At 43.5% G+C, this 23,690-nt stretch overlaps 1 protein-coding gene across 1 annotated transcript; it reads right to left on the reverse strand.

Annotated features, from left to right (window-relative positions):
• Window positions 1–694: 694 nt before the first annotated feature.
• LOC142764971 (glucoside xylosyltransferase 1-like) lies at window positions 695–6,423 on the reverse strand. Its single transcript, XM_075865519.1, has 3 exons — window positions 6,310–6,423; window positions 5,927–6,240; window positions 695–910 (listed from the first exon to the last, which is right to left on the reverse strand). The coding sequence occupies exons 2-3, from the start codon at window positions 6,221–6,223 to the stop codon at window positions 734–736; spliced, it is 474 nt and encodes a 157-aa protein (XP_075721634.1). The 5' UTR covers window positions 6,224–6,240; window positions 6,310–6,423; the 3' UTR covers window positions 695–733.
• Window positions 6,424–23,690: the final 17,267 nt, after the last annotated feature.

Consider the following 23,690-nt stretch of genomic DNA (forward strand, 5'->3'; position numbering starts at 1 on the left):
CGGTTAAGGATATCATAGTTGAAATAAAGAAGAGGAAATGGACATGGGCCCGGCATGTAGCGTGTAGACAGGATAACCGCTGGTCATTAAGGGTAACTAACTGGATTCCCAGAGAAGGGAAGTGGGTTAGGGGGAGACAGAAGGTTAGGTGGGCAGATGAGATTAAGAAGTTTGCAGGTATAAATTGGCAGCAGCAAGCACAGGACCGGGTAAACTGGCGGAACATGGGAGAGGCCTTTGCCCTTCAGTGGACGTAGTCCGGCTTATGATAATGATAATGATATATATATATATATATATATATATATATATATATATATATATATATATATATATATATATATGTGTGTGTGTGTGTGTGTGTGTGTGTGTGTTTCTGCAGATTAAATTGATATAAGTTGCCTCAACACTTCAACTGTTCTCTCACTGTACCTTGAACACTTCGGGAAAGTCCACAAAAACTATGAGATGTTACATCATAACTCGACTGTGTGGTATAAAAGCCTTCTCTTTCTTATGCAACAAACTTGACTCAAATTGCTTCACCCACTACCACGGTGAAACAGCTATCACTTTACGTGCACCGTAAGCGGGTTAATTGAAATGTCCATCCGACTACAGGGGTTGATAGCACTTAACAAGTCAAAAAAAACTACTGTAATATAGGCAATGTCTGACAAAACAACGCCACCAGTAAACATTTATTGCAGCCACGCGGTCGTGGGCTGTGCGACTACATTTCGTTTGCGGCCGCAGCTTGGGCAGTCTTGTTGTCGACACGACTTGCAGCCAGCCGAAGTAGATGTAGCTGCTTCCTGAGCTCTTTGGTGCAGCCTGTCAAATTTGTGTTCCGAAGACTTGTGCGGAGAGGAGCGATAAAGTCATCCACGAGATTTTGACCAAGCTTGAACTGAAAAAATAACGTTAAAATAAGTAATAACGTAAAGATTACTTTAACACTGGAGCTGTTTGACCCCAGGTTGAGGTAATGCATGTGAACAAAATCTATCATACTCAATAAAGACCTGTGCTTTTGAGCGTGTTGCTCGGCCGGTACGCACTCTCTTCGCCCTCTGCTTTTCATTTCCCTCCGTTCCAAGACACGTGCGACCACGATTTTTTAGGTGTTCTTTGCAATAACACAAAGGAGTGGAAGAACGAGCTCGTAGATAGAAAGGGAGAAATAGTGAGAAAGGAAGAGAAGGAAGAGGCAGAAAAACGAGAAACGCAGAGAAAGGCAGAAAGGAAAATAGAGAGAATCGAAGAAAGACTGAGAAACGGATGGAGGCAAAAAGAGAAAAGCCGACAAAGAAAGAGAGAAGAATTGGTCCCGTGTCAGCATGCCTTGCTGCAAATGTCATCGAAAGACGGTAGTCTTCTGTCGGCCATGTTTATTTAGCGCATAGCGTTGCATTTTCAGAACGGCGAAAGAAACACTACACACTCTAGAAATATGTATGTACCTCTTGAGTAGTGAAGGAACACATCACCTAATACTTACGTGTTGATGTTGCGCCTCAGATCTGCGTACTATTTGCTTTTTTGATGGACGATGTTTGCAAGTGTGAACACAGCCACCTGTTTTCAAGATGACCTTGCTTTCAGTGAGTGCTTAAACTTTGGCTGGGTGGTAGAATCGGGTGGAGACAGCCAATTATTTTTTGTTGAAATATTCCAAGAAAGACTATCGTCGTCTAAGAGAAAGCGGACCATTGTCACGTAAGGCATAGAAAAAGAAGGAGGTGGGAAAGAGAGGAAATATCACTGGTAGGACTAGGGTAAAAGGTGAAGTAAGTTATAACTCAGTATATCGAGGAGTGGGGAAGAGAAGTGATTGTGGGCAGAAAGGAGGAGGGGAATGTCAGCATCTACACCGTTTAGTCTTCGCACTAGTGCGTAGGTGCACAATTTCTTCTGGGGGGAGGGGAGAGGGGGAGATTGTTGAAAGAGAAATAGAGCAAATCTTAGTCTTTCTGTTCCGAAGCTTTTTGCGCAACCTGCCTAACTGTGAACATCAGCCAACTGAGTGGCGCCCGTTTAAGCGGCATTGCGAAATCCTGAAGGTGCTGCCAAACAACGTTGTCTTTACTTTTATACGGAGCACTTAAGCGATTGTTGCCAACTTCTAAACTGCCATAAGGTTACACGTTGCCATGTGTAGAGTTCAACACTATTAGCACTGGGAGCTGATCTACAGTTTCTCATTCGTGTAACCATACTTTTGGCGTGCACTTCGGTAAGAGAAAATCTAGCCTTTCTTTCCTGACTTTACCATCTCCAAGGGTCAATCGCAACGGCATGAATACCAGTTCAGAACACACTGTGTCCATAAAAATTCCTATGGTCAATATAAAAAGAAATTACGAGCCCTACCCGTATCGGAACAATGGGCCCCATTTGAAATTGAAATTGAATTGAAATTTATTCCGCAACAACAAAATACATGTTACGAGGAGGGCAGGTAAAAGCTGTGAGAACAGCTTGAAAAGCCCTGACCCCCTAGTACACAGGGTAGCACAGAAAGACGTGCGGCTAAGGACAACCAAAATAAAAGTGTTTCACAATGTGCACTAAAAAAAGAAACAATGAAAGATTACAATGAAAGATCACCGAGGTAGTCGCTAGATCACATTATTATATAAACACTAATCGCAATTTTTTTGGTGATATGCTAGATATATCAATGTTATGTTCCCTAATTATGCGGTTTAGAAGTGTAGGCAGTTGAAACTTTAACATTTGATTTCCGTATTTCGTTCTACATTTTGATATGTGCCACACTTCAGGTTGACGTACATTATAAGCAGGAAAATTTTTCTCTAACCTGGCTATTCTAGCAATCGTATCATTATTTTTCAATAAACCGAACTTATATAAACGGCTTAGTTTATAATCATATATTGATGCAACCTGAATGATGTAGTGTTTTTTAAACAATTCTGCTGTGTGGCTGCGATGTGGTAATTTAGAGGCAAGACGCAAAGCTTTCTTTTGCAAGATGGTAAGTTTGCAAACGTTTACAGTTGTCGTTGTGGACCATACAAGAAAGGCATAATTCAATAATGAAGAAAACAACGAGTTATATATGAGCATGTTTACAGAAACAGGAAAATAGTAGCAATGACGGCGCATGACGCCGATTATACGAGATAGTTTAGTAATAATATGGTTCACGTGATCATCCCATGTCATGTTTTGTGAAAAATACACGCCTAATGATTTAAAACTTTTGACGACTTCAATTTCTAAATTATTTAACGAAATGATGGGAAACTGAACTTGTGTGTGGCGGGGGTGAAATAAAACAGCTTTTGTTTTTTTTATGTTTAGTTTTAGAGAGTTTTCTTGGGCCCATGTGTTAATTTTAGACAGTGCGTTATTCGCTCGGCTACCTAGATCGCTGCTACATCTGCTTGAAAAAAACAAACTTGTGTCGTCAGCATATATAATGTAATGGGCAGATTCATCAATACGAACTATCTCATTAACGTAAAGTATAAAGAGAAACGGTCCCAAAATGCTTCCCTGCGGGACGCCTGCTTTAATGGATTTTGTTGCGGAATGTTTGCCTTGAATTACGACGAATTGAGTTCGGTGTTGCAAGTATGAAGTGATTAATTTGTGTGCAACGCCTCTTATACCGTAATGGTCCAACTTTTGTAGGAGAATTTTATGATTAATGAGGTCAAAGGCTTTTGAGAAATCAAGAAAAAGACCGAGTACCATATTTCGGGATTCAAAATTCTCTAGAATGTATTCTTTTTGTGCCAGTAGCGCGAGCTCAGTAGATTTATTTTTCCGGAAGCCATACTGCGCTGAAGTAATCAAGTTGAACTTGTCAGTAAAAGAGTTCAAACGTTTCAAAATTATTTTTTCCAGACCCTTAGAGAATACAGGTAGAATCGATATAGGGCGGTAGTTGGACATGTCATTTCTGGGACCCTTTTTATAGATAACTGTCACTTTTGCTATCTGCATGTTTCGCGGGAAATGTCCTGTGGACAAACATATGTTAAAAATGTAGGCAAGACAGGGTGCTAGTATGTCAATAACATACTTAACAGGTTTCATCTGAATATTGTCCGCGTCAGTGGCTTTGCTATTACTGAGTGTCAAAAATGTCGCCACTAATTCACTCTCTGAAATTGGCTCTAGAAATATTGTTTGGTTATTTCGAATATTTATATATTTTAAAGAAGTACTACTGGTTGTAGGGCCGCCAACTGACAAAAAGAAGTCATTAAATGCATCAGCTAAATCAGGCCCTTGAATTTCTGTACCATCTTTCACAATTTTGGTTAATTCCTCCGGTGGATTATTAAGCGTACTGTTAATTGCCCTCCAAACGTTTTCTGTACGCCCTTGCGTTGAGTTAAACAGGTTCGAATAATATAGTTTCTTTTCATCACGAAGGCGTTTGGTGACAAAGTTTCGGTGCTTTTTAAATGCTTTGAGGGCTTCAGGGGACTTACTCACAATAAATGCCTTGAACAATTGGTCCCGCTTTCTTATTAGCTTAAGGCATTCTTTATTTACCCAAGGTTTCCGACTTTTTTTAAATGTTTTAAATGACTTTAGGGGAAAACATTGAAGGTATATTTCGGTGAACTTGTTCATAAATAAATCGTATGCCAAATTGGCGGCACTCGCTGCGAACACATTGCTCCAGTCGGTTCTGCCTAAGCGCTCTCTAAAGAGGGTTAGTGTTTCAGGATTTATAAGTCTATAGGAAAATTCTGCACGCACTTGTTTGGGTACGTTATTGAGTTGGTTAACAAACATAAATATAGGCATGTGATCACTAATATTGTGAATCAAAGTGCCAGCCGTAACAAGGGAAGTATCAAAGTTTGTTATAAAAAGATCTAAGAGTGTTGATGACTGTGAAGTGATTCGCGTAGGAGCCGTTATAACATTTTGACAATAATGCGAGCTTAACATTGATTCAAGTTCTAATTTAACACTGCTCTCAGCTAACATGTTGATTTAATACTGGCGTGTGCGTTTCTAGTGTTAAAGGACGTGCTGTAACATTTAGGGTCCAGAACCTTAAACAATGTCCCTCCATCTATAATCCAACGGTTGGCGTATACAGAACACGTAGCGCAAGTGCATGTGAGCAACCCAAGATAATTTGTGAACAATGAAACGTTAACAAAAGGTTATTAGCCAGAACAAACCAAATAAAAGGCCACAACACCCTAAACATACTGACATTGAACCTGCCATTAATAAAAGCATATGCGGAAAAGAAAAGGCTCACAAGAAGAAAACGTAAGGCCACCAACCAGAACGAAATAGAAGACGACAGCACCGTAAGAGCGGCAAAGTGGCAACGCAAACAAACTAGCTCAGAGTTGAAGGTGGAAAAAACGCCTGCTGAAGCGTTCTCTACCAAAGGTGGACACTTATTTGCGTAGAGACTGAGCAATGTCACGGGTGATTTAAAGTAACACCGAACCACCTGCAGTGCTTCACCCATTTGGCACGATTTGCTTCATCTTCATATAGATGCGTGTATCTTTTCCTTGTTTCGTGCAGGAGTGTGACATTTATCGGATTTCTTGGCAGCGCCACACTTCACGCGCATTACAGTGAATTTTACGCGCGAAACGATAAAATCTATGAAATGGAATACCACTGAGATGATAATCAATGAAACGAAATGAAAGAGACGTGCGACCAGTACACCTTTCATAATCGAATTCGTGTACACGCGCGTTTCTATCCACTCAGGCCTTGTACTGTACGTTATTTTCTTGTGCTGGCCTTCGAAACTTGGTGGAACCCCTCACAACGCATTCTGTAGAGTCACCTGCACCTGGTTTTCAGCGTACTGTGCCACTGCCACCACCGAGATATAAACTCACGAGAACTTCGCTTAAATCCCGAACGCGTCACCGTTTATGAGCGAAGGAACACTTACGTTCGTCATGACCGTATGAAGAGCGACGAATGCCGGCTCTATCTTGTGGTGGCCCACCTTTCGCGAGGCGTGTATCGCAGCGATGGGGCCATCCGCACACAGGGCGTCGCCTAGGCAGTGCTCTCTACGGTAGTTCCAGCGGCACGAGAAGGTGAATAATCCTTGAGGATATTGGGCGAATAAAACGTTCAGCAGGTCCTGGTCTCCAAAACTAATTCTGTCCTGGAACTCCTCGAGCTGACGTGTGATGTGGTCCTCCAGGTCGAAGGCACGCAGGCGCGTTAGGTTCATGATCATCAACCCTGCATTCAGACCTGCGCAGTCGGAAGAGGCACGAAAGAGAAGTATGGGTGATATTTTTCTTCAGATAAGCAGCTACTCACAGACACAATGGGCCACGGCAGAAAGTCAACAAGCTCCCGGTTAAGGCGCGTTTACACTAGAGTGACACGACACTGACGTGGCCCCGATGAAGACACGAAGCACACGCTAACCCTCGGCCGACGAGTCGCCCACTAACGAAGTCGTCAGACCCCATGGTCACACTACTCCGACGACGACGACGACGACGCCTCAAAAGACAGCAATTCATCATAGTGTAACGTCATGAGTCATGAATGACCGAAAAGGCCAGCAAAACAGATCCGCAGACCTGTCGTCGGCGTGTCTTCGGAAGATCTGCGGCTGAGCGAAAATTCGCTCATGTTGTTACTCCAAACGACCACGTAGTGGGCAATCTCGGGGTAGTTAACAATGCCCTCTCCGAGGCTTCCGCGGCGCCTGAATAGGCAGCTGGAGCACCCAACCGAAGTCTTTTCTTCGTGACCGTATTGTGTATTCCCAACCCCGTCCCTTGTTATCATGGATTATGGTGGTGGCTGCGCGACGTTGCCGGAAAGGCACAATGGCAGAGCACGGAGCATGGCTGAAATTGAGGTGCAGGTGTGCACGATAGTTCGTGTCGCTGCGTGTATCTCCAATGTGACTACAGGATTGGCCAACGAAAACCTGTGAGCACGACGAGGTGCGGTCGGAGTCTTTGAGAGACCACCAGGGGACTTTTTGTGTCTCTGCAATGTACATCGGCCGACAACAAGACAAAAAACACTTCCAAAGACAGCCTGGAGACCAAAATCGGCGTCGTGTTTTTTAGTGTAAACGCACCTTTAAGATACACCCGTAGCAACGTGTAGTGGTTACTGAGACACACATGCGTTGGCTTAGCAGCGGGCTTGGTCGCGAACGGAACTGTTGAGACGTGTTTGTTACAGGCCTTGACCCACGACAAGCAATTTGGTAACTATATATCATTTGTGACTTGGTGTGACATAGAGGCGTGAAGAGTCTTGTTTTGTAGCCTTCCAATGTCCTTTTTGGTGAACCTAACATAAATAGTAATGCGGTTACACTGCACCGTGAAAATTGAAGAGGTGTTCAGTTCCTAGAACATGAACCGCATTTTAAAAAACAAAAATTGAATGGTAAGGCTCAGATATCAGAGTTCTGTTGCATAAGTTTCAGAGCACGCGCTTGCTCTTTCGGGCTTCTCTTCCGTAAAGCTATCTGGAGTGAGCGTTGCTTCAGCCTCTTTGATGAGTCGTGTTAAGTCAGCATTTTCGGTTTCACGCTTCAGCTTCAGACCTTTCACGTTCCATGTCCGTGATGAGCAGCTCTATGTCGGCGGTTCTAAGCGAGAAGGCGATTGATTATTTTGGCGCCATCATCGTGGTTCACTGTTTCGATGGGTTTCGGCACCATGTGAAGTAAATCGAGCCTTCTGATGAGTAGAAAAATGGTTTTATTTAAAATAAATCGCAGCCCGAATCCATTGATTGTTGCTTCGGCGCGTGAATTGAACGAAATACAGTTATTTGTCTTCTTCATAGATCTTTTTCCAACACAAGGCTTTACCGTTTTTTCAACCTTTGAGTTCTTTGACAAAAAATTTAAGGGTGCTTTTGCGGATCTTGGAAAATACTGTCACCAAACGTGCTTCCTTAGAAATAATAAGGGAATTTCCAGTAATTCCGCAAAATTATTTTGTGGCAATTATCTAGTAAAATTGAGCTCTCGTCCATTTTTTTCATTTTTTTGCTCACAGTGGTTGCCCCCATTCCAAAACCGTCATCACTAGAAGTAATGATTCGCATAAAAATACTTTATCAGCACAATTACCTAAGACTCCTTTCTAACAGTTGTCAATCTTGTAAAGGTATGATGATGACGGCATATGGGGCTTTATGGGGCAAGGGTCAGCGATAACCAAAGAGCACCATGTGATGATATGCGATGAGGACAATGATTCTTGGTTGCTGTATAGGGGCCTAAAATCATGCGCACTAAAGCTGCGTAGAATCACCGAATTAAGATGATTAGGGGCATGAAGTGTATTGGCTGGACTAGGATAAAAGTTCAACATGTGCAGAGTGCACTTTGAGAGTTGTCATCGTACACAGAATTACTACCTCTCAAGAAACCTTGCGCCCAAGGGACTAGAGGGCAGTGCATAAACAGATAATGTCGTTGCAGCATTTTCTTGAAAAGGGTATAAATATTGTTAAATGCGTGGGACTCTTTAAAAAACCTTTAAAGAGACCGATGATCAAAGCATGCGTGATTACCTAAAAACATCGCTGGATGAAGCGGGTTCTGCTCACGGTAGCATTTAGAGAAGTACTTTCTCCTGAGCTATTCAAATCCTGCCCACAATATTAAGACATGAACAGTGTCTCTGCACGCATACTGCAGGTTGGAGGTTCACCGCCATTTAAAGTATGGTTGGGGGTGCCTTAATTATGTCCTCAGCTTCGCAAATACAACCTTGTTTTGTCTTGATCTCATGGTAGGAGGTCAATACCCCAGATGCGGAATAATAGGTTGATGTATATTGTTAGACTTGGCGCCTCACAGGCGCTGGCAGTACATCCGTAGTATCTTATGCATATAAGGCTTCACATCGAAAAAAATGGAGAGGCATGGATCGGTATCCAGCTTTTCTATCGATGGAGGTGGCAAGCTGGTCTGCCAGCACATTGCCTTCAATGTCCCAGTGCCCTGGTACGCACCATAATACGACATGTCACTTCGAAGCATAAGCAGCGCACAGGAGTTTGTAGAGTGATATTAGCACTGGGTTTTTGTGCTTCCTAATTAATTTTATTGTTGTTGAAACACCCAGAGAGTCTCTGTATATAAGTAATGTTCGTATCCTCGTCACTTTGATATGCTTAACAGTGAATAACATGGCGTAAGCCTCTGCTGTGAATGTTCGTGGATATGCATGTGTTTGGAAGCAGCGTGCCAGAATCAAAAAAAGAGCAACCTACCGCTGCATGAGATACATCGGCATAGATCTTTGACGCATCCGTGAAAAACTCTGCGAAGGAGTGTCTGTGCTGTAGTTCTAGAAAGAGAACACAGACACGTGCGTGAGGGGCATGCTTTGTAACATCGACAAAACAAATGCCACAGTCATTAACCTGCCAGTTTAATTGCGGGAGCTAATTTTAAGGAGCTATAAGTTGGTGCTCAAGCAAAGGAACATCTGTTTCGTCAGTCAGTTCTCTTACACGGAGAGAGGAGGGCTCTCTCACTGCCAGACGGTTTTGGGACAGTTGAGAGCCGGACAGATCGTTTATTGTAGAATATGAAGAATGTTCATTCTTTTAGTTTACTTTTAGAAAATGGCCGAATGATAAGTACAATATCTGTAAGTGTAGTGACAACTCGTCTGATTCAACATAAAGACTTTCCACAGGGCTTGTCCTAAAGGCGCCTGTGGAAAGCCATATATCTATGGTGGGCAGGGTGCAACATCGCTAAGGGCCAAACCTCATAAGCGCGAAAATGCACGCAACAGCGACAAGCGACGTGACGTAGATCATCTTCGCGCGATCAGTCGCTAGCGCAGGCAAACTTCATTCACGCGACGGCTTCGGCGAGCGAATTCCACTGTTGCTGGCATGAGGCCGTCTACTCGCACTAAGAAAACCGCGTAGTGAACGGTATGCAATCTAAAAATAAAATATATTGTTGTATAATGAAACTGAAAGTGTTTATGAATGCCTTGCAGCACTTTTTTTATATGCACATGCGTAAACATTGCGTTATTTCTTGTTGCGCATACGTGACTCGGGCAGGGTCACGTGCACCTGCGTAGTCTTTGTCTTTTCCGCTTTTTCGCTATTGGCTGCTTGAGCCCAGCACTTCCGGGCGATGAGTGACGGTTTCCAAATCTGGAGAACTGAGCGATCGCGCGAGAACGAGCACGCGACACGTCGCGCGAACGCCCTGTTTCGTCGCTCATAGCATCGCTCGTCGCTGTCGCGTGCATTTTCGCGCTTATGAGGTTTGGCCCTAAAACGCTTGGTGTGGCAGACTGATGAAATACAGCCTCATTGTCCATACGTGTGCTTAATAAGCTTTTGTGTAGGTTCATGAGACGTTTCCTCTCACTGCCCTATGTTGTGCGTGAGAGTACCCTCAGAACGGCCATTGTTTTCAGAAACTTGCTTTTGAGGTACTTGATTTGCTCTACAATTGTGGGCTTTGCGTCTAAAATAATCAATAAAAATTAATGCTCTGGTTTGACAGGTAGACGTTGACCCTTCGTAGAAATTGGCGGATCGGGGTGCAGGCATCTCTTGAAAAACGTAAGCACGTATTTTCTTGTGGGTTCAGTGTGAACCCACTTTCTTCTGCCCAGTTGAAGACTTTGTTAAAAACGACTTAAAACTGGCGCTCACAGATCGGCAGGGACCAGGATTTAAGCCCCATCTGTGCGTTATCAACATTGGTTTAGTAAAGTATATTGCGTGGGATGCACCGGCGTAAGAAGTTCATTTCTACAATAAAAAGAGTACGACTGAGAACTTCAGCTTGTGGCACTTCAGTTTCCTGCCAAACTCTCTTGATTGAAGAATTGCCCACTCAAACATGGAATGTGCAATTGAACACGTAACCTCTATCACACCTAATATGTTAACATGATACCCAAGTGTGAAAAGTCGTTAAGTATTCGGAACCGCCTTGTAATGTTGTCGAAAGCCTTTTTGCATGTCAAGGAATACAGATAAAAAGAATTGCCTAGGAACATAAGCTACACTTATTTGTGTCTCAATGCGAAGATCAGTTGTGGATCGAAACTTCGTGAACCCGCATTGATAGTGGTCTAGCAGTTTGTTCGACTCAAGGAAATGTAACCATCGGTAATTTATCATTTTTTCTGAAGACTTTGCACATGCAGCTTGTTAGTGCCGCAGGATGATAGCACGAAACTGAAGATGAATCCTTCCCCTGTTGGATGACAAGAATTATAAACGCCTCTTTCGACGCAGAGGGGATCTAGTCAGAACGTTATACAGCGTTTTACAAAGACGGGAGAGTATTCTGCGTTTCAGGGGCAAGTGTTTCAACATTTCATATTATTCTGTCACAACCTGGGGCTGATTGGTTCCAGGAGTTTAGTGCTGCCTGCACGTCAGCCAAGGACAACGGTTGGTTGTAGACCTTGCTTTTTTTCCACACTTTCATTCCCATTTATGTTCTTCTATCATTGCCTTACACCTTTGAATGCTTGAAAATAACTTGACGAGCTGGACATATGTTCGAAATGTGCGCCAAACAAACTTACTTGGTCTTGTAAGCTGTTGCCTGCTTCGTTTATTAATTAAAGTGAATACGTTTCCTGGCCTCTTCAAACTTCTCTCGAGACTAAGGGCTCTTCAAACTCCTATTTTTACCTAATGGATAATTATGCCACAATTTGAACGAACATTTGTTGATGTCATGTTTATAGGGCATCAGGGTTGAAAATGTTTGACTAATTAAAAACTTACTTGCACGATAAGTGACTAGTTTTCTTCTTTAAAGTGTTTTGCGCGCTTATAAGTCAAAGTGTGTATCACGTGGCCTATTTAAATAATATTGATTCAATGCATGGGGATGCCTCGCCAGTTAGCAATGTTTATCAAAAATTTCTGAATGGTTTACCAGATTTAGTTGTAAAGAGATATAACAGCATTGTCGCGCCTACAAGAAGCAAATGATATCCTGTTCAAGTCATGATCAACACGCCACCTTCTCACTCACTGGCGTCGTATTATTATATACGACGTCAGTGGCCTACGCCGTTCAAAGTACTGCTGTTTCGCAAACCTGCCTGAGATTACATATAACCGCTGCACCGGCTGTGTGTATTTGTAATATATAAGTTTAGATGTTTACGAACAGCCTTGCTTACCTGAAGGTTGTACGTACGGGTGGAACACTTTTCTTTTTAAGTAGTAGTTGTTTTCTAAGTTTTCGGTTTCAGGTGCCATGCCAGCCATCTGGTATTCATTCATGGCATAGAACATTCTCCAAAAATCTTCAATAGGATGAAGAAATATCACGTCCGTGTCGGCGTAGAGGACGGCATCCACATCAGGAAGCATGTTCTGTGAAAATAAAGGTTATGTAGCTTGTCGAAATACGGCTTCAGAATAGTTTTCGGTGTTTCAGTCGGTTTGCTTGCTTAACTGCGCTTTTTTGGAACGTGATTGCTCCGGAGAATCATGCAAATTTCACCAGCTCAGACAAGAAAATTGGTGGCGCGATAAATGTAACCATGTGTCCGATGCAATCTGCGGTGGGCACATACCGGTAAAAAAAGCCTCTGAGTAGAGCACGGCCTGAACAATAGCTGCCAGTTGTGGCCGTTTTCTTTGGGAAACCACAAAGGTACCACGTCACAGCTGACCCGCTTCCTGACGTGTTCCGGCCAGGAGGAGTACTTGAAGGAAGAAGGGTGTGTCAGGCCATGAAAGAAGAAAAAAAAGCAAGATCACGTGAAAACATAATAAATAAATACTCTCAGCGAAGAGCTCTTTCTTACCACACACAAACTTTCAAAATTCAAATTAATACCCCTCCGATTTTGCTCTACAGGCAGTCGCTAGTCAGGTGAGAATTCGCCTTTTTTTTTTTAATTTGCTGCGCTGCCCTCTGCCGTATTGCGATAACGGAAGCCTCCGAGATGATGGGGCGATGTGCGATCCTCGCGCAAGAGAAAAGACTCATGCGCTGGGTCATTGTGAAAAAAGGCAGATTACTGTCAAACGAACCCTTGCTTCTACATTATGACGTTAGATATTAGTGAGGTGACTGAAGCGGAGCGTACAAGTGCGCACTTGACGTCAACTAACACCGCCATGTTAGCGCACGGGAAAAGGCACGCTACGCGAGGGCCTGACGAGTGTCGTTATCCTTTTCTTCCAAAGAGACAAAGGGTTTTGTGCACTACTGCAGGGTGGTCTTGTACATACAAGTGCATACACCCCACTTTACATACTCCTTGAAATATTTGAAGCAAACACAGACCCATGGTCTGAAGAAACATTTAATTATTCGTAATTATCCCATGGAGCAATTGAGTATCCTGCTTCCTAGCTCAGCTCTTGAATACTACGTACCCACTAAACGTCACCTTTTTATGTTAACAAAGGACAGAAATACAAGCACTTTTTTGTCGTTTCCGAGGATAAATGGCAATCTGATTGATTGATAAGTGGGATTTAACGTCCCAAAATTACTAATAAAAGGCGATTTTAATTAGCTTGTAGTTACCTATGAGCAGGGCCAGCTAAGGTGTTTCTTAGAATAATTCTTTCAATTTGCATATCCTATACAACTAATACCTAGATTCATGACATTTTCTTTACAAGGGTCCTTTTATTTCCGAAACTTTTAGTGGACGACGGCTGCCCGGCCGGTGCTCTCGCTCCCCAATTACACGCTTGGCTGAGCGGGTGTACGCCGCCAACGCTCGCCATCTTGGAAGAAACCTGCGATGGGTAAAACACGTGGGAGAGAGGTGATGGCTCTAACTTTGGCGTGTCTGTGCCGTCTTTACGGTATGCCGAATGATGCCAAAGGCACTTCGACCTGTTGTTTTAAATTTGTCTTGTTTACGTTTCACTCAATCGTTTGAGATTTTACAGGCGCAATTCTTACTGAAACGTTTGTACGTCAAGCCCGTTCGTTTGACTGCAAAACATGTCGACGGGTTCTATTCTTGAAATGAATATTGCATTGCTGATCTCGTGCAAGGTGCAGACTACCATTTTTGAGCGTGTACCGTTTTATCGTGGGCTGAAAAAAAACAGTGTTTTTGTAAGTGTGCCAATTATTTGAGATTTATCAAACTATATGGCTGGTATGAAATGGGAGCAGAAAGCACAGGACCGAGTTGACTGGCGGAACATGAGAGAGGCTTTTATCAAGCAGTCGACGTAGTCATGATGACGATGATGATGATGATCATGATCATGATGATATAGTTGATAATGATGATGACACTATATGGAAATGATGCACTGAGAATAGAGTTATGCCGGCCTGTTTTGCCACAAATCTCTCGAATGGTTTAGCAGTTACGCATTCAAGCTTAGAACGCCCGCCATGATTCAGATAACACATGGTTCTTTGCCGGGACGATTTCGAAGCACAACAATTGAACCAACCAGATAAATCAAGTCCCAGGGGAAAGATTATGCATTACAAATGAATTTTGAGTTATTAGCTACATATGGCGTACTTGACGTTATGTAGAGAAGAATACGCTCACACGTTTAGAGAACAATAAAATTTGATTGAGGCCTAGTGAGTAATACAATTATTCCTCTTAACCGGTTAAAACCAGGTTAGTACGTGTGCACTGCTTCGCTCGAGTGAAATGAGGAGAAAAATTGCTGCAGATCCACGAATTCAGATGATGATGCGAAGCCAAGTCCTAAGGTCCATAATGTCTATGTTAATGTCAACGAGTAGTGTACTAAAGGACGGACAGATGCATGGACGGTTGGACGGATAGTTAGATGGACAGATGGACGCACGCGCGCACGGATGGATGGATGCATGGATGGACGGATGCACGCATGGGTGCACAGGTGCACGGATGATCAGAGTACTGTGTCTTTTTAAACCATACGCGCACTGCGTACGCTCTAGACACGCTCCTACGCACTAATTTTTGCGCCTGCGCTTCGACGAGAGGCGACAGCGATCCTCGATGACAACGGTCGGCCATTGTAAGCGCCTAAGGAATTTCGCTCCTCAGATTATTCAAAAGCACTGCTTCCCTCAAAACTACATTACCGAGAGTTGCTCTGTGCAATGTTTCACGAGATAAGTTATTGAAAAAAAATTGCTTCTCTAGAAGGCTTAGTCAAATGTTTACAGACTTACCTCTTTTCGCATTTTTTTCTCGTTCAGCTTATCTGCGATGATTATAAGGCGAAGCCTTGTGCTGGAGTAGGCTACGGCCGACTTCACAGCAACGATCCCAAGATTAAAATCATCCTCGCACATGACGTAGACTAGGGTCATTGTATTGTCCCTGCGAAACCAACATGACGTCAGACGCGAGGTTATGCTTCGTCTCAAGGAAAGTAGTCAGATATATAGACTAGTGCGTACCTTAACGTGATCTAGTAAACCAAGAAATAATGTAGCATGGACTAACATCGGTATGCAAAATTTTTTTCAAACGAAGTGTTTAACGTTCTTTTTTCAACACTGGAAATGTGCGGCGTGTTATATCGCTCGTCGATAGGATATTAGGCTTAGTAGATTGACACACGTGTGGCTCTACGTACTGCAACACAGTGCACGCTTCAAGTAATGAAAGCTGATAAAGGTAGTGTTGCTGTCCTTGGTTGAAAAAAATCACAGCATATTTATGGAGTGAATGACTATGAATGGGACGAAGCGTCTGTCCGCCCGGACGGACGCACAGAGGTACGGACTCACGGGCGAACGGAGTGATGCATGGACGGACAGAAGCACGGACAGACAGACAGACGCACTGACGCACCGACGCACTCACGGACGGACGGACAGACGCACGCACAGATGAATGGATGGACATAAGCACGAACGCTTGGACCGACAGACGGATGGACACATGCATGGACGGACAGACGGAAGCATGGATGAATGGATGAATGCATAGGTGGACGGATGAATGGACGCTGCGCTGATTCTTCAGGCCCGAACCTGATAACTTGGCCTTCCACTGCTCTTCGGTTAGTGTAGATGCTCCAGTGCTTTGTCTGCATCCGCATACCATATGAAATGGTGTTTCTGAGACATCGCAGTGCTTGCAGTTGTACGAGTACTCGGTTGGTGAGATGCGGTGAAGCAGCGTACCGTGAACGTAGGTGTTAGCTTGCAGCTTCCTTGTGGCGAATTCCATTGAGATAACAGGAGTAAAGAGGCAGGGCAGCGAGGAGTTGGGGGCAGAGCACCGAGAGCAGGGCCCCTCAACCTGCCACTGCAATGCGGCGCACTCCCAGAGGGCAGGTGAAGGAAAAGGGTGATGAGTGGGGGACCGTGTGACTGAAATGTTCCAAGCCCGGCATACTCTTTGTGGGGCAGCCGCAAAATAGACGTGAAATCAGTCAGCCACGTGTTCATCATCCTAATACCTGGTATGTTTGTGCAATGACCCATTCGGCAGACGTCCAGCTGTCATCGTAGCCACCCGTACAAAACAGCGGTGTCAAATACACGTGATCCCTACCATTGCCGCTGCACTGGCCAGCTTAAGAAATATTCGGAAACTATGACGTTCAAGGGCCACGTGACTCGTCGTACTGCGCCTACTCTACTTTCAGGCGAGAACACTACAAAACTGCTTCTGGCTGCTCTCGGCAGAGCAAAAGCACTCTCGCTCTACCAAAGGATCACCGTGATTCTGCACCTGTTCAACCACTGATACACGCCGGCTCTGAAGAGAGCGTTTTAAGCGTGCTTTCGAGAGCTCCTGCTCTCTGAAAGGCATTCGCCATTATAATAAGATAGAAAGGTGGGATAGTTGGTAATTCAGGTTGGTTCAGCGAACTGGGAGCGCGGAGGTAAACACAGACACAAGGCAAAGGAGAGGCACACAGCTTGAGCGCTCAACTAACAACTGGTTTATTCTCACGTTTGAAGGACATATAAGTACACAAGGGTGCGCATGTCAACAGAGTTAAAATGATAGTGTGAGCAGCAAGCATGGCGTTCATTCGAAGCATTTGTCTACGAATATCAATATAGTTAAACTCACAGTCTAGTAGTGATAATGACGGATGGCTAATTCAATGATTCTTATTTATAGAAATGTGATATGCTTCGGAAATATCACGCGTGGTTTGAAGCGGATGCCGAAAAAGTACACTTTTTTTTTCAAACAACGGTTGACACCTGCAGGCATTGCAATGTGAAGCTAATACGGAAAAAGGAGTATTTTTCAAGCAACTCAAATGCTCGCTGAGGTGTATGTTCAAACATCGCCCGGTCAGGCCGATGTAACTGCGACCACACTTTAGCGGTATGCTATACATCACTCCTAAAAAACACTTAACAAATTGTTTCGCATGTTTCTGCAAACATCCTCTGCTTTTTGACGTGCCCTGCGTCCTCCTATGCACCATGGCGCAAATACGGCCTAATTTATTAGGTGCAGAGAAAACAACGCGCACACCAAACCTGTTCCCCACACTTTTCAGTCCATGCGCCAATTTATGAATGTAAGGGATGACGGCCACGTGTTGGTTTCCTTTATTGCAGCCTGCAGAAACACACGCACGTTTATCACCGTTTCTCACCATCCGCAGAAGTCTCTTACACACCGATGCGATTAGATACGGCGGGTACCCAGCCTCGAATAACCGTCCTATCTGCGCTAAGAAACCATAGTGCATCATGTGTATACAGCTTTTTTCGAGCGGTGAATGAAGGCATGACAGAACGATTCCTCGTTTTATAAGCTTGGAATAGCCGGATGAGTAATTTAAAAGAGGTTTCGCGGATCAAGGGTTATATTGCCAGCAAATGTGATTGCCTCCAAATAATAGAGAAAGGTCTATAAATTGCAATTTATGATTACTCGGAACCTCCGAGGTAAACCGGAGGCCCATGCCCTCCGTCTTGAAGCATGCCAAAATAGCGTCATAGTTCACTGCAGAACAATTCTTTACAAAAATCAGATAATCATCAACGTATCTGAAGATTTTGATGCCATACAGTAGTTTATTGCTTAGGGCGGTGTCCCCCTTTCCTAGGAGAATGTTGCTTATTGCAGGAGCCACACTGGAACCTATACACACACCCGATCTGCATGTACAGGTTTCCAAGCCATACAATGAAGGCCGACTTTAGGTAAAACGTCAAAATTTCTAAAAAAGACTCAGTTGACGCTCCTGTACGATTCCTGAATGATAGTTTGTCATTGTCTTCCACAATGCACTCCTCAACGCAGTTTAGCAACCTATCTTGCGGCAAAGAATAATATAGGTCGACTATATTAATTGTGAAATAATATAGTCGACTATATTAATTGTGAAATTTTTATCATACAAAACCAGAGATGCACTTTTATCAAACGGCAGGAAACTGAAGAACACTAACTACAGCATCGGGGAGGACTTTTCCCGCCCCGTTCAATATGCGCGCAAGCAATTACTTGCATTTGCAAAAGCACGTTCGGACAAGTTCTCCTTGCGGTTCAAAACACTGCACGTCGGGTCGAAGCGCTATATATTTGACGCATCATCACACATGGTTAAGGAAATTGCATAGCGGTTACCCCGCCAACAAAGAGCAATAAAACGCCAAACGGCTTCCCCATGTCATGTTCTCTCGTTTTCCGTAATATTCACTAACATACGTAGCCTTCTTCCAAAACGTGAACTCATATCCAACATTATCTCGTCATCAAAAAGCAACATACTCGTATTAACAGAAACGTGGCTTACCAGCGATATAACGGATGCGGAAATATTAACTGACTTACAGGACTTCCACGTGTACCGAAATGACCGAAATGGCTCACGGGGGGGGCGGAGTACTTATCGCAGTTCATCGGGGCATATCTTGCTCCGTTGTTAACGTCGATTCCGATACCGAATCCCTGTGGCTAATTTGTCGTACTAACACCGTAACTGTCCTACTTGGCGTCTGCTACAGGCCCCCGCAAACGGATCCAAATTTTCCATGTCATCTGAACAATTCCATTCAAAAACTTACTTCCGCTTACCGAAAGGCTCGCATTCTTCTGTTCGGTGATTTTAACTACCCTAATATTGACTGGCAAAACATAGTTACTTCTACATTATCATGTCACGCAGAGGCGAAAAACTTCCTCGATGTATGTCTCAACTTTAACCTTACACAATTAGTCGCCCAACCAACCCGTGTCACACGAGGATCAGCAAATATTCTCGACCTGATATTAACCAATAGCCCCGAGAACCTATTATCTATTACTTACCTTCCTGAGATCAGCGACCACAAGGTCATACATGCTTTATTTTCATTTACCTCGACCAAAAAACAGACGACTAATAAAACAATTGTTCTTTATGATAAGGGTAACTATAGTGCAATATCTGAAGATCTCAGTAACTCTTTTAATCAGTATGAATCTACATTTAACACGCGCTCAGTTCATGACAACTGGTTGATCTTTAAGGACAAAGTAAATCACCTCTCTGATATGTTTATCCCGAAGATTACTTTTCAAACTAACCGCAATAAACCATGGTTTTCTCGGCATTTAAAAAAACTTGAAAACAAAAAGAAACGACTTTTTCGTACCGCCAAACGCAACGGCAAGCCTACTGCATGGCAAAAATACATCGAAGCTGAAAAATCATATTTGCTATCTGTTCGTAAAGCTAAATACTCGTTTTACCATATAGACTTACCTAATCTCTTAATCAGGAACCCCAAGCAATTCTGGCAAGTTCGAAACCCCACACATCCTTCCGATATTAAACTAACGAATGATTCACACGAGACAGTGACTGACCATGATTGCGCAGAAATATTCAACGAAGCATTTGCATCTGTCTTCACTACTGAACTTGACATGCCCTCACAGTCGCCATCATTTAGCGTAGAAACTTTCATGCCTGCTGTCACCTTCTTTGAAGAAGGCATTTCATCTATAATCCACAAATTAAAACTTTCTTCATCAGCTGGTATGGATTCCATCAACTCGAAACTCCTCAAGAATGTGAAATCGACTTGCGCAGCATAGTTATGTCTTATCTTCTCACAGTCACTCACCTCAGGAATCATGCCGGATGATTGGAAAACGGGCAAGGTCGTTCCAGTCTACAAATCAGGTAACAGAAACTCACCCTTGAACTACCGCCCCATTTCATTAACCAGCGTGCCTTGTAAGATCATGGAACACGTCATCTACTCACAAATCTTCAATTTTTTGGACTCCAACGAATTTTTTCATCCTTCACAGCACGGATTTCGAAAGGGCCTTTCTTGCGAAACCCAATTAGCACAATTCGTTCATGACCTACAGACTAATCTCGACTGTAATATCCAAACCGACTCAATATTCCTTGATTTTGCAAAAGCTTTCGACAAGGTTCCTCACCAGCGTCTGTTACTGAAACTTTCAAAACTAAACTTGCATCCTAACATCTTCAGGTGGCTTGAGGAGTTTCTAACTAACCACTCCCAATCTGTCTATCTTAACGGCCACCTGTCTAAACCACTCCCAGTCACCTCAGGCGTCCCACAAGGGTCTGTTCTCGGTCCTCTCCTATTCCTAATATATATTAATGACTTACCATTGCATGTTTCCTGTAACATTCGCATGTTCGCTGACGATTGCGTAATCTATCATACTATTACTAATTGTCATGACCATCACATCCTTCAGAGCAACCTTAACAATATAATAAACTGATGTAATATTTGGCTAATGACTCTCAACCCCACTAAATGCAAACTCTTGTCCTTCTTTCGTCGTCACAATCCCTCTCGCTTTCAGTATTCTACTTCTAAATCATGTATCGAATTAGTAGAATCGTATAAATATCTAGGAGTCACCCTTTGTTCTAATTTATCATGGCGCGCCCATATTACAAACATCATTTCAGCATCGAACAAAACACTGGGTTTTCTTAAACGCCACCTTCGCCTTTCCCCACCACATGTTAGATTACTCGCGTATAAATCGCTTATAAGACCAAAATTAGAATACGCATCTGCCATCTGGAGCCCCCATCAAGCATACCTAATCACTGCCTTGGAAGGTGTTCAAAATCGGGCCACCCGTTTCATCCATTCCTCATATTCATATGACATCAGCATTTCACCATTGAAACATGAATCTGGCCTATCACTCCTTTCTTATCGTCGCCGCATTGCTAGCCTAACTCTTTATCATAAGTTTTTTTATTCTTCACTCAATCAAGCTCCTTATATAACAGCCGCCTCACGCATTTCCCACCGCACCAGTCATTCACTTCAAGTTGCCCGCCCGCCATCACGCACCACTACGTTTGCTGCATCGTTTTTCCTCAGAGCAGCTTCAGACTGGAACGGCCTGCCCTACGACATTGTCACAATTGCCTCATCATCTACCTTCCTGGAACGCCTCACCGATCATCTGCCATGTTAATTCAATTTTTTGTTTGCAATTTTAATTGAATCTCCGCTGTTTTGAATTGTAATCCCACCCCTTATGTAACACCCCCTGAATGGGGGCCTTTAAGGAAATAAAACTGAACTGAACTGAACTGAACATCAACACTAAACGCTGTTACCTCTGAAAACTCACTGGCTTTTAAGTATTCAACCAAAACATCCTAGTTTTTAACGTAGAAAGGCTCGTTCACGTGCAAAACAGATAAATGCTTCTGCAGATATTTCGCCACAGCCAGCTGCCACGAGCCCCTCTCCGAGATAATCGCGTGTAACGGCATTTCTAGTTTGTGCGTCTTTATGGAAAAGAAGATTTCCAACTCTGCAGATTTGGCCTTTGTCACAGAAGAGCCGAGCTTTTCCAGGTTCACTCTATTTAACAGCGAGATCGCTCTGGCTTTTGCGGCATTGCTTTTTACAGAAAAAGGTTTGAAATTTCGTTCCGATGCTTCCTAGGCCTTGTTGAAAACATTTTGTTCGCTAATAACGACGAAGAACCCTTCCTTGTCAGAAACAAGTACCCTTAGCTGTCTTTTCAGGCAAAAGTCTATGACAGGTGCCAAATGCAAAGTTCTACTAGACCTAATAGCATTCCTCGAAACAACATGAACATTTTCCGTTACACACCTATGTCGTTCTTCCTCCTTGGCTAGCTTGGAGACAGCCCTTGCTGTAGTAATTTTTTCTTCTGGTCGCAGGTTTGGTTCCACGGCGAACTTCGGGCCTTTTTTGCAGAACGTGCTGAATTTTTTTCGGCAGGTTGATACCACTCAGGTTCGTAAAACGCGCCCCCTCTCCCCATGTGAACCTTGTTTTTTTCTTGACGGGAAGTTGTGGCCTGGTGCAGTTCCACAAGGTTTCAGTCACATTCATCACTGTCTTGCACCACTCGACATAGGTACCGCAGTTTCTGAGATGATCGTTCTGGTCACAAATGACCCGTAGCCAGTCCTTATAACACCGGACTTGCCTATACCATTCGGAGCGAAGAATTCGGCATATCCTCTTAGTATGACCAAAAGATGGGTTCATCCATCCAAAAAGCACCTGTACATCGGTGGTACAAGTTCCTTGACGAAGATGCCAGGATGCTACTCTTGCGCGACATGTTGAGACAGCTATCCATGATGCCAAAATAGTGGGGTCTTGAAGAGAGGAATTAAAGCAGTTAAAAGAGCCCTATGTATTAGAAATACATTGCAATAGGATGGAAACGTGGGCTAGTTGGTAATTCATGATGGTTCAGTGGCGATGTGGGCTTGTTGGTAATGCATTTGAAAGACGTTTATGTAGCGCGAGACGAAAAAACGGACACGGGAAGGAATAGACTGAGAGGACAGAGCGCTACTAGCAACAACATGGGGAAAGGGTGTTGTGCACAAAAAGGCATACACACAAATTTGTGGAGTGCATTTCGTTCGTTATTTATCTTATTCTGTTCACATGTGGGAAAAAATATGTCGGCCAAACCAGTGAGTGTGTGAATGAGCGATTGAGAGAACACAATTACAAGGCGGATAAATTGCGGCCAGAAGGTTTTCTCGCTCTTCCCATTCACGAGAGTGGGTGCCGGCCTTTGTTCCAGAGCACAATCATTGTTGGTCGGCATAAGGATGAGATGACTCGATTGATCATAGAAGCCCAACTTATTTATGCTCTTAGAGATATACGTATTAGCAAGCCCTCCATTGCTTTGTCACCCAAGAAACTGGGGTTTCTGCGTACGCAGTGACACTTGATTTTATCTGTGATATTTTTTGTCCTATTTATCGTTTTTTCTTGTAGGTAGATGACATTGTCGTGCATTTATCTGAATAAACGTGCTTATCTGCTTGCTCGCATGACGATTATGGCTTAAAAGTGGCTTGTAGGTCGCAAAATAAACATGTTGTTGCCAGTAGCACTCTGTCTTCTCAGTCTATTGCTTCCTGTGTCCATTTTTTCGCCTCGCCCTACATAAATTTCTATCAACTGTTACCCGAATTCGCTTCGAAATAAAGACAACCTCGTTTTAGGCAGCTTTCGCAGTGGGTAGCGAAATCGGCACACTGCAAAAGAGGAATTCATAAAAATAATTCACTCAATTCACTTGTCGCACGGTGATAATCCACTTTCGCCTTCATGACTTCTGTAGCAGTCTTTGACCGAGGAGTACCTGCGTCCACTTTCCTTCTTGATATGGGGACGGCCAGATGGTTCTGATGAAGCCAAGGGGGCTTCAATTACAGGAACGGTCGCAAATTGTTTGGACACGAAGGACAAGCGCTCGAAAAGCCCACGCTTGATC

This window comes from Rhipicephalus microplus, chromosome 6, assembly GCF_043290135.1.
Source record: "Rhipicephalus microplus isolate Deutch F79 chromosome 6, USDA_Rmic, whole genome shotgun sequence".
NCBI lineage: Eukaryota > Metazoa > Arthropoda > Arachnida > Ixodida > Ixodidae > Rhipicephalus > Rhipicephalus microplus.

What these genes read in the sequence shown, in the direction of transcription:
- LOC142764971 (XM_075865519.1), bottom strand. Translation starts at nt 6,223, where the DNA reads ATGATCATGAACCTAACGCGCCTGCGTGCCTTCGACCTGGAGGACCAC. An exon ending in TTCATACGGTCATGACGAAC is followed by an intron (nt 911 to 5,926) that starts GTAAGTGTTCCT and finishes TTATTTTTTCAG; the next exon opens with TTCAAGCTTGGTCAAAATCT.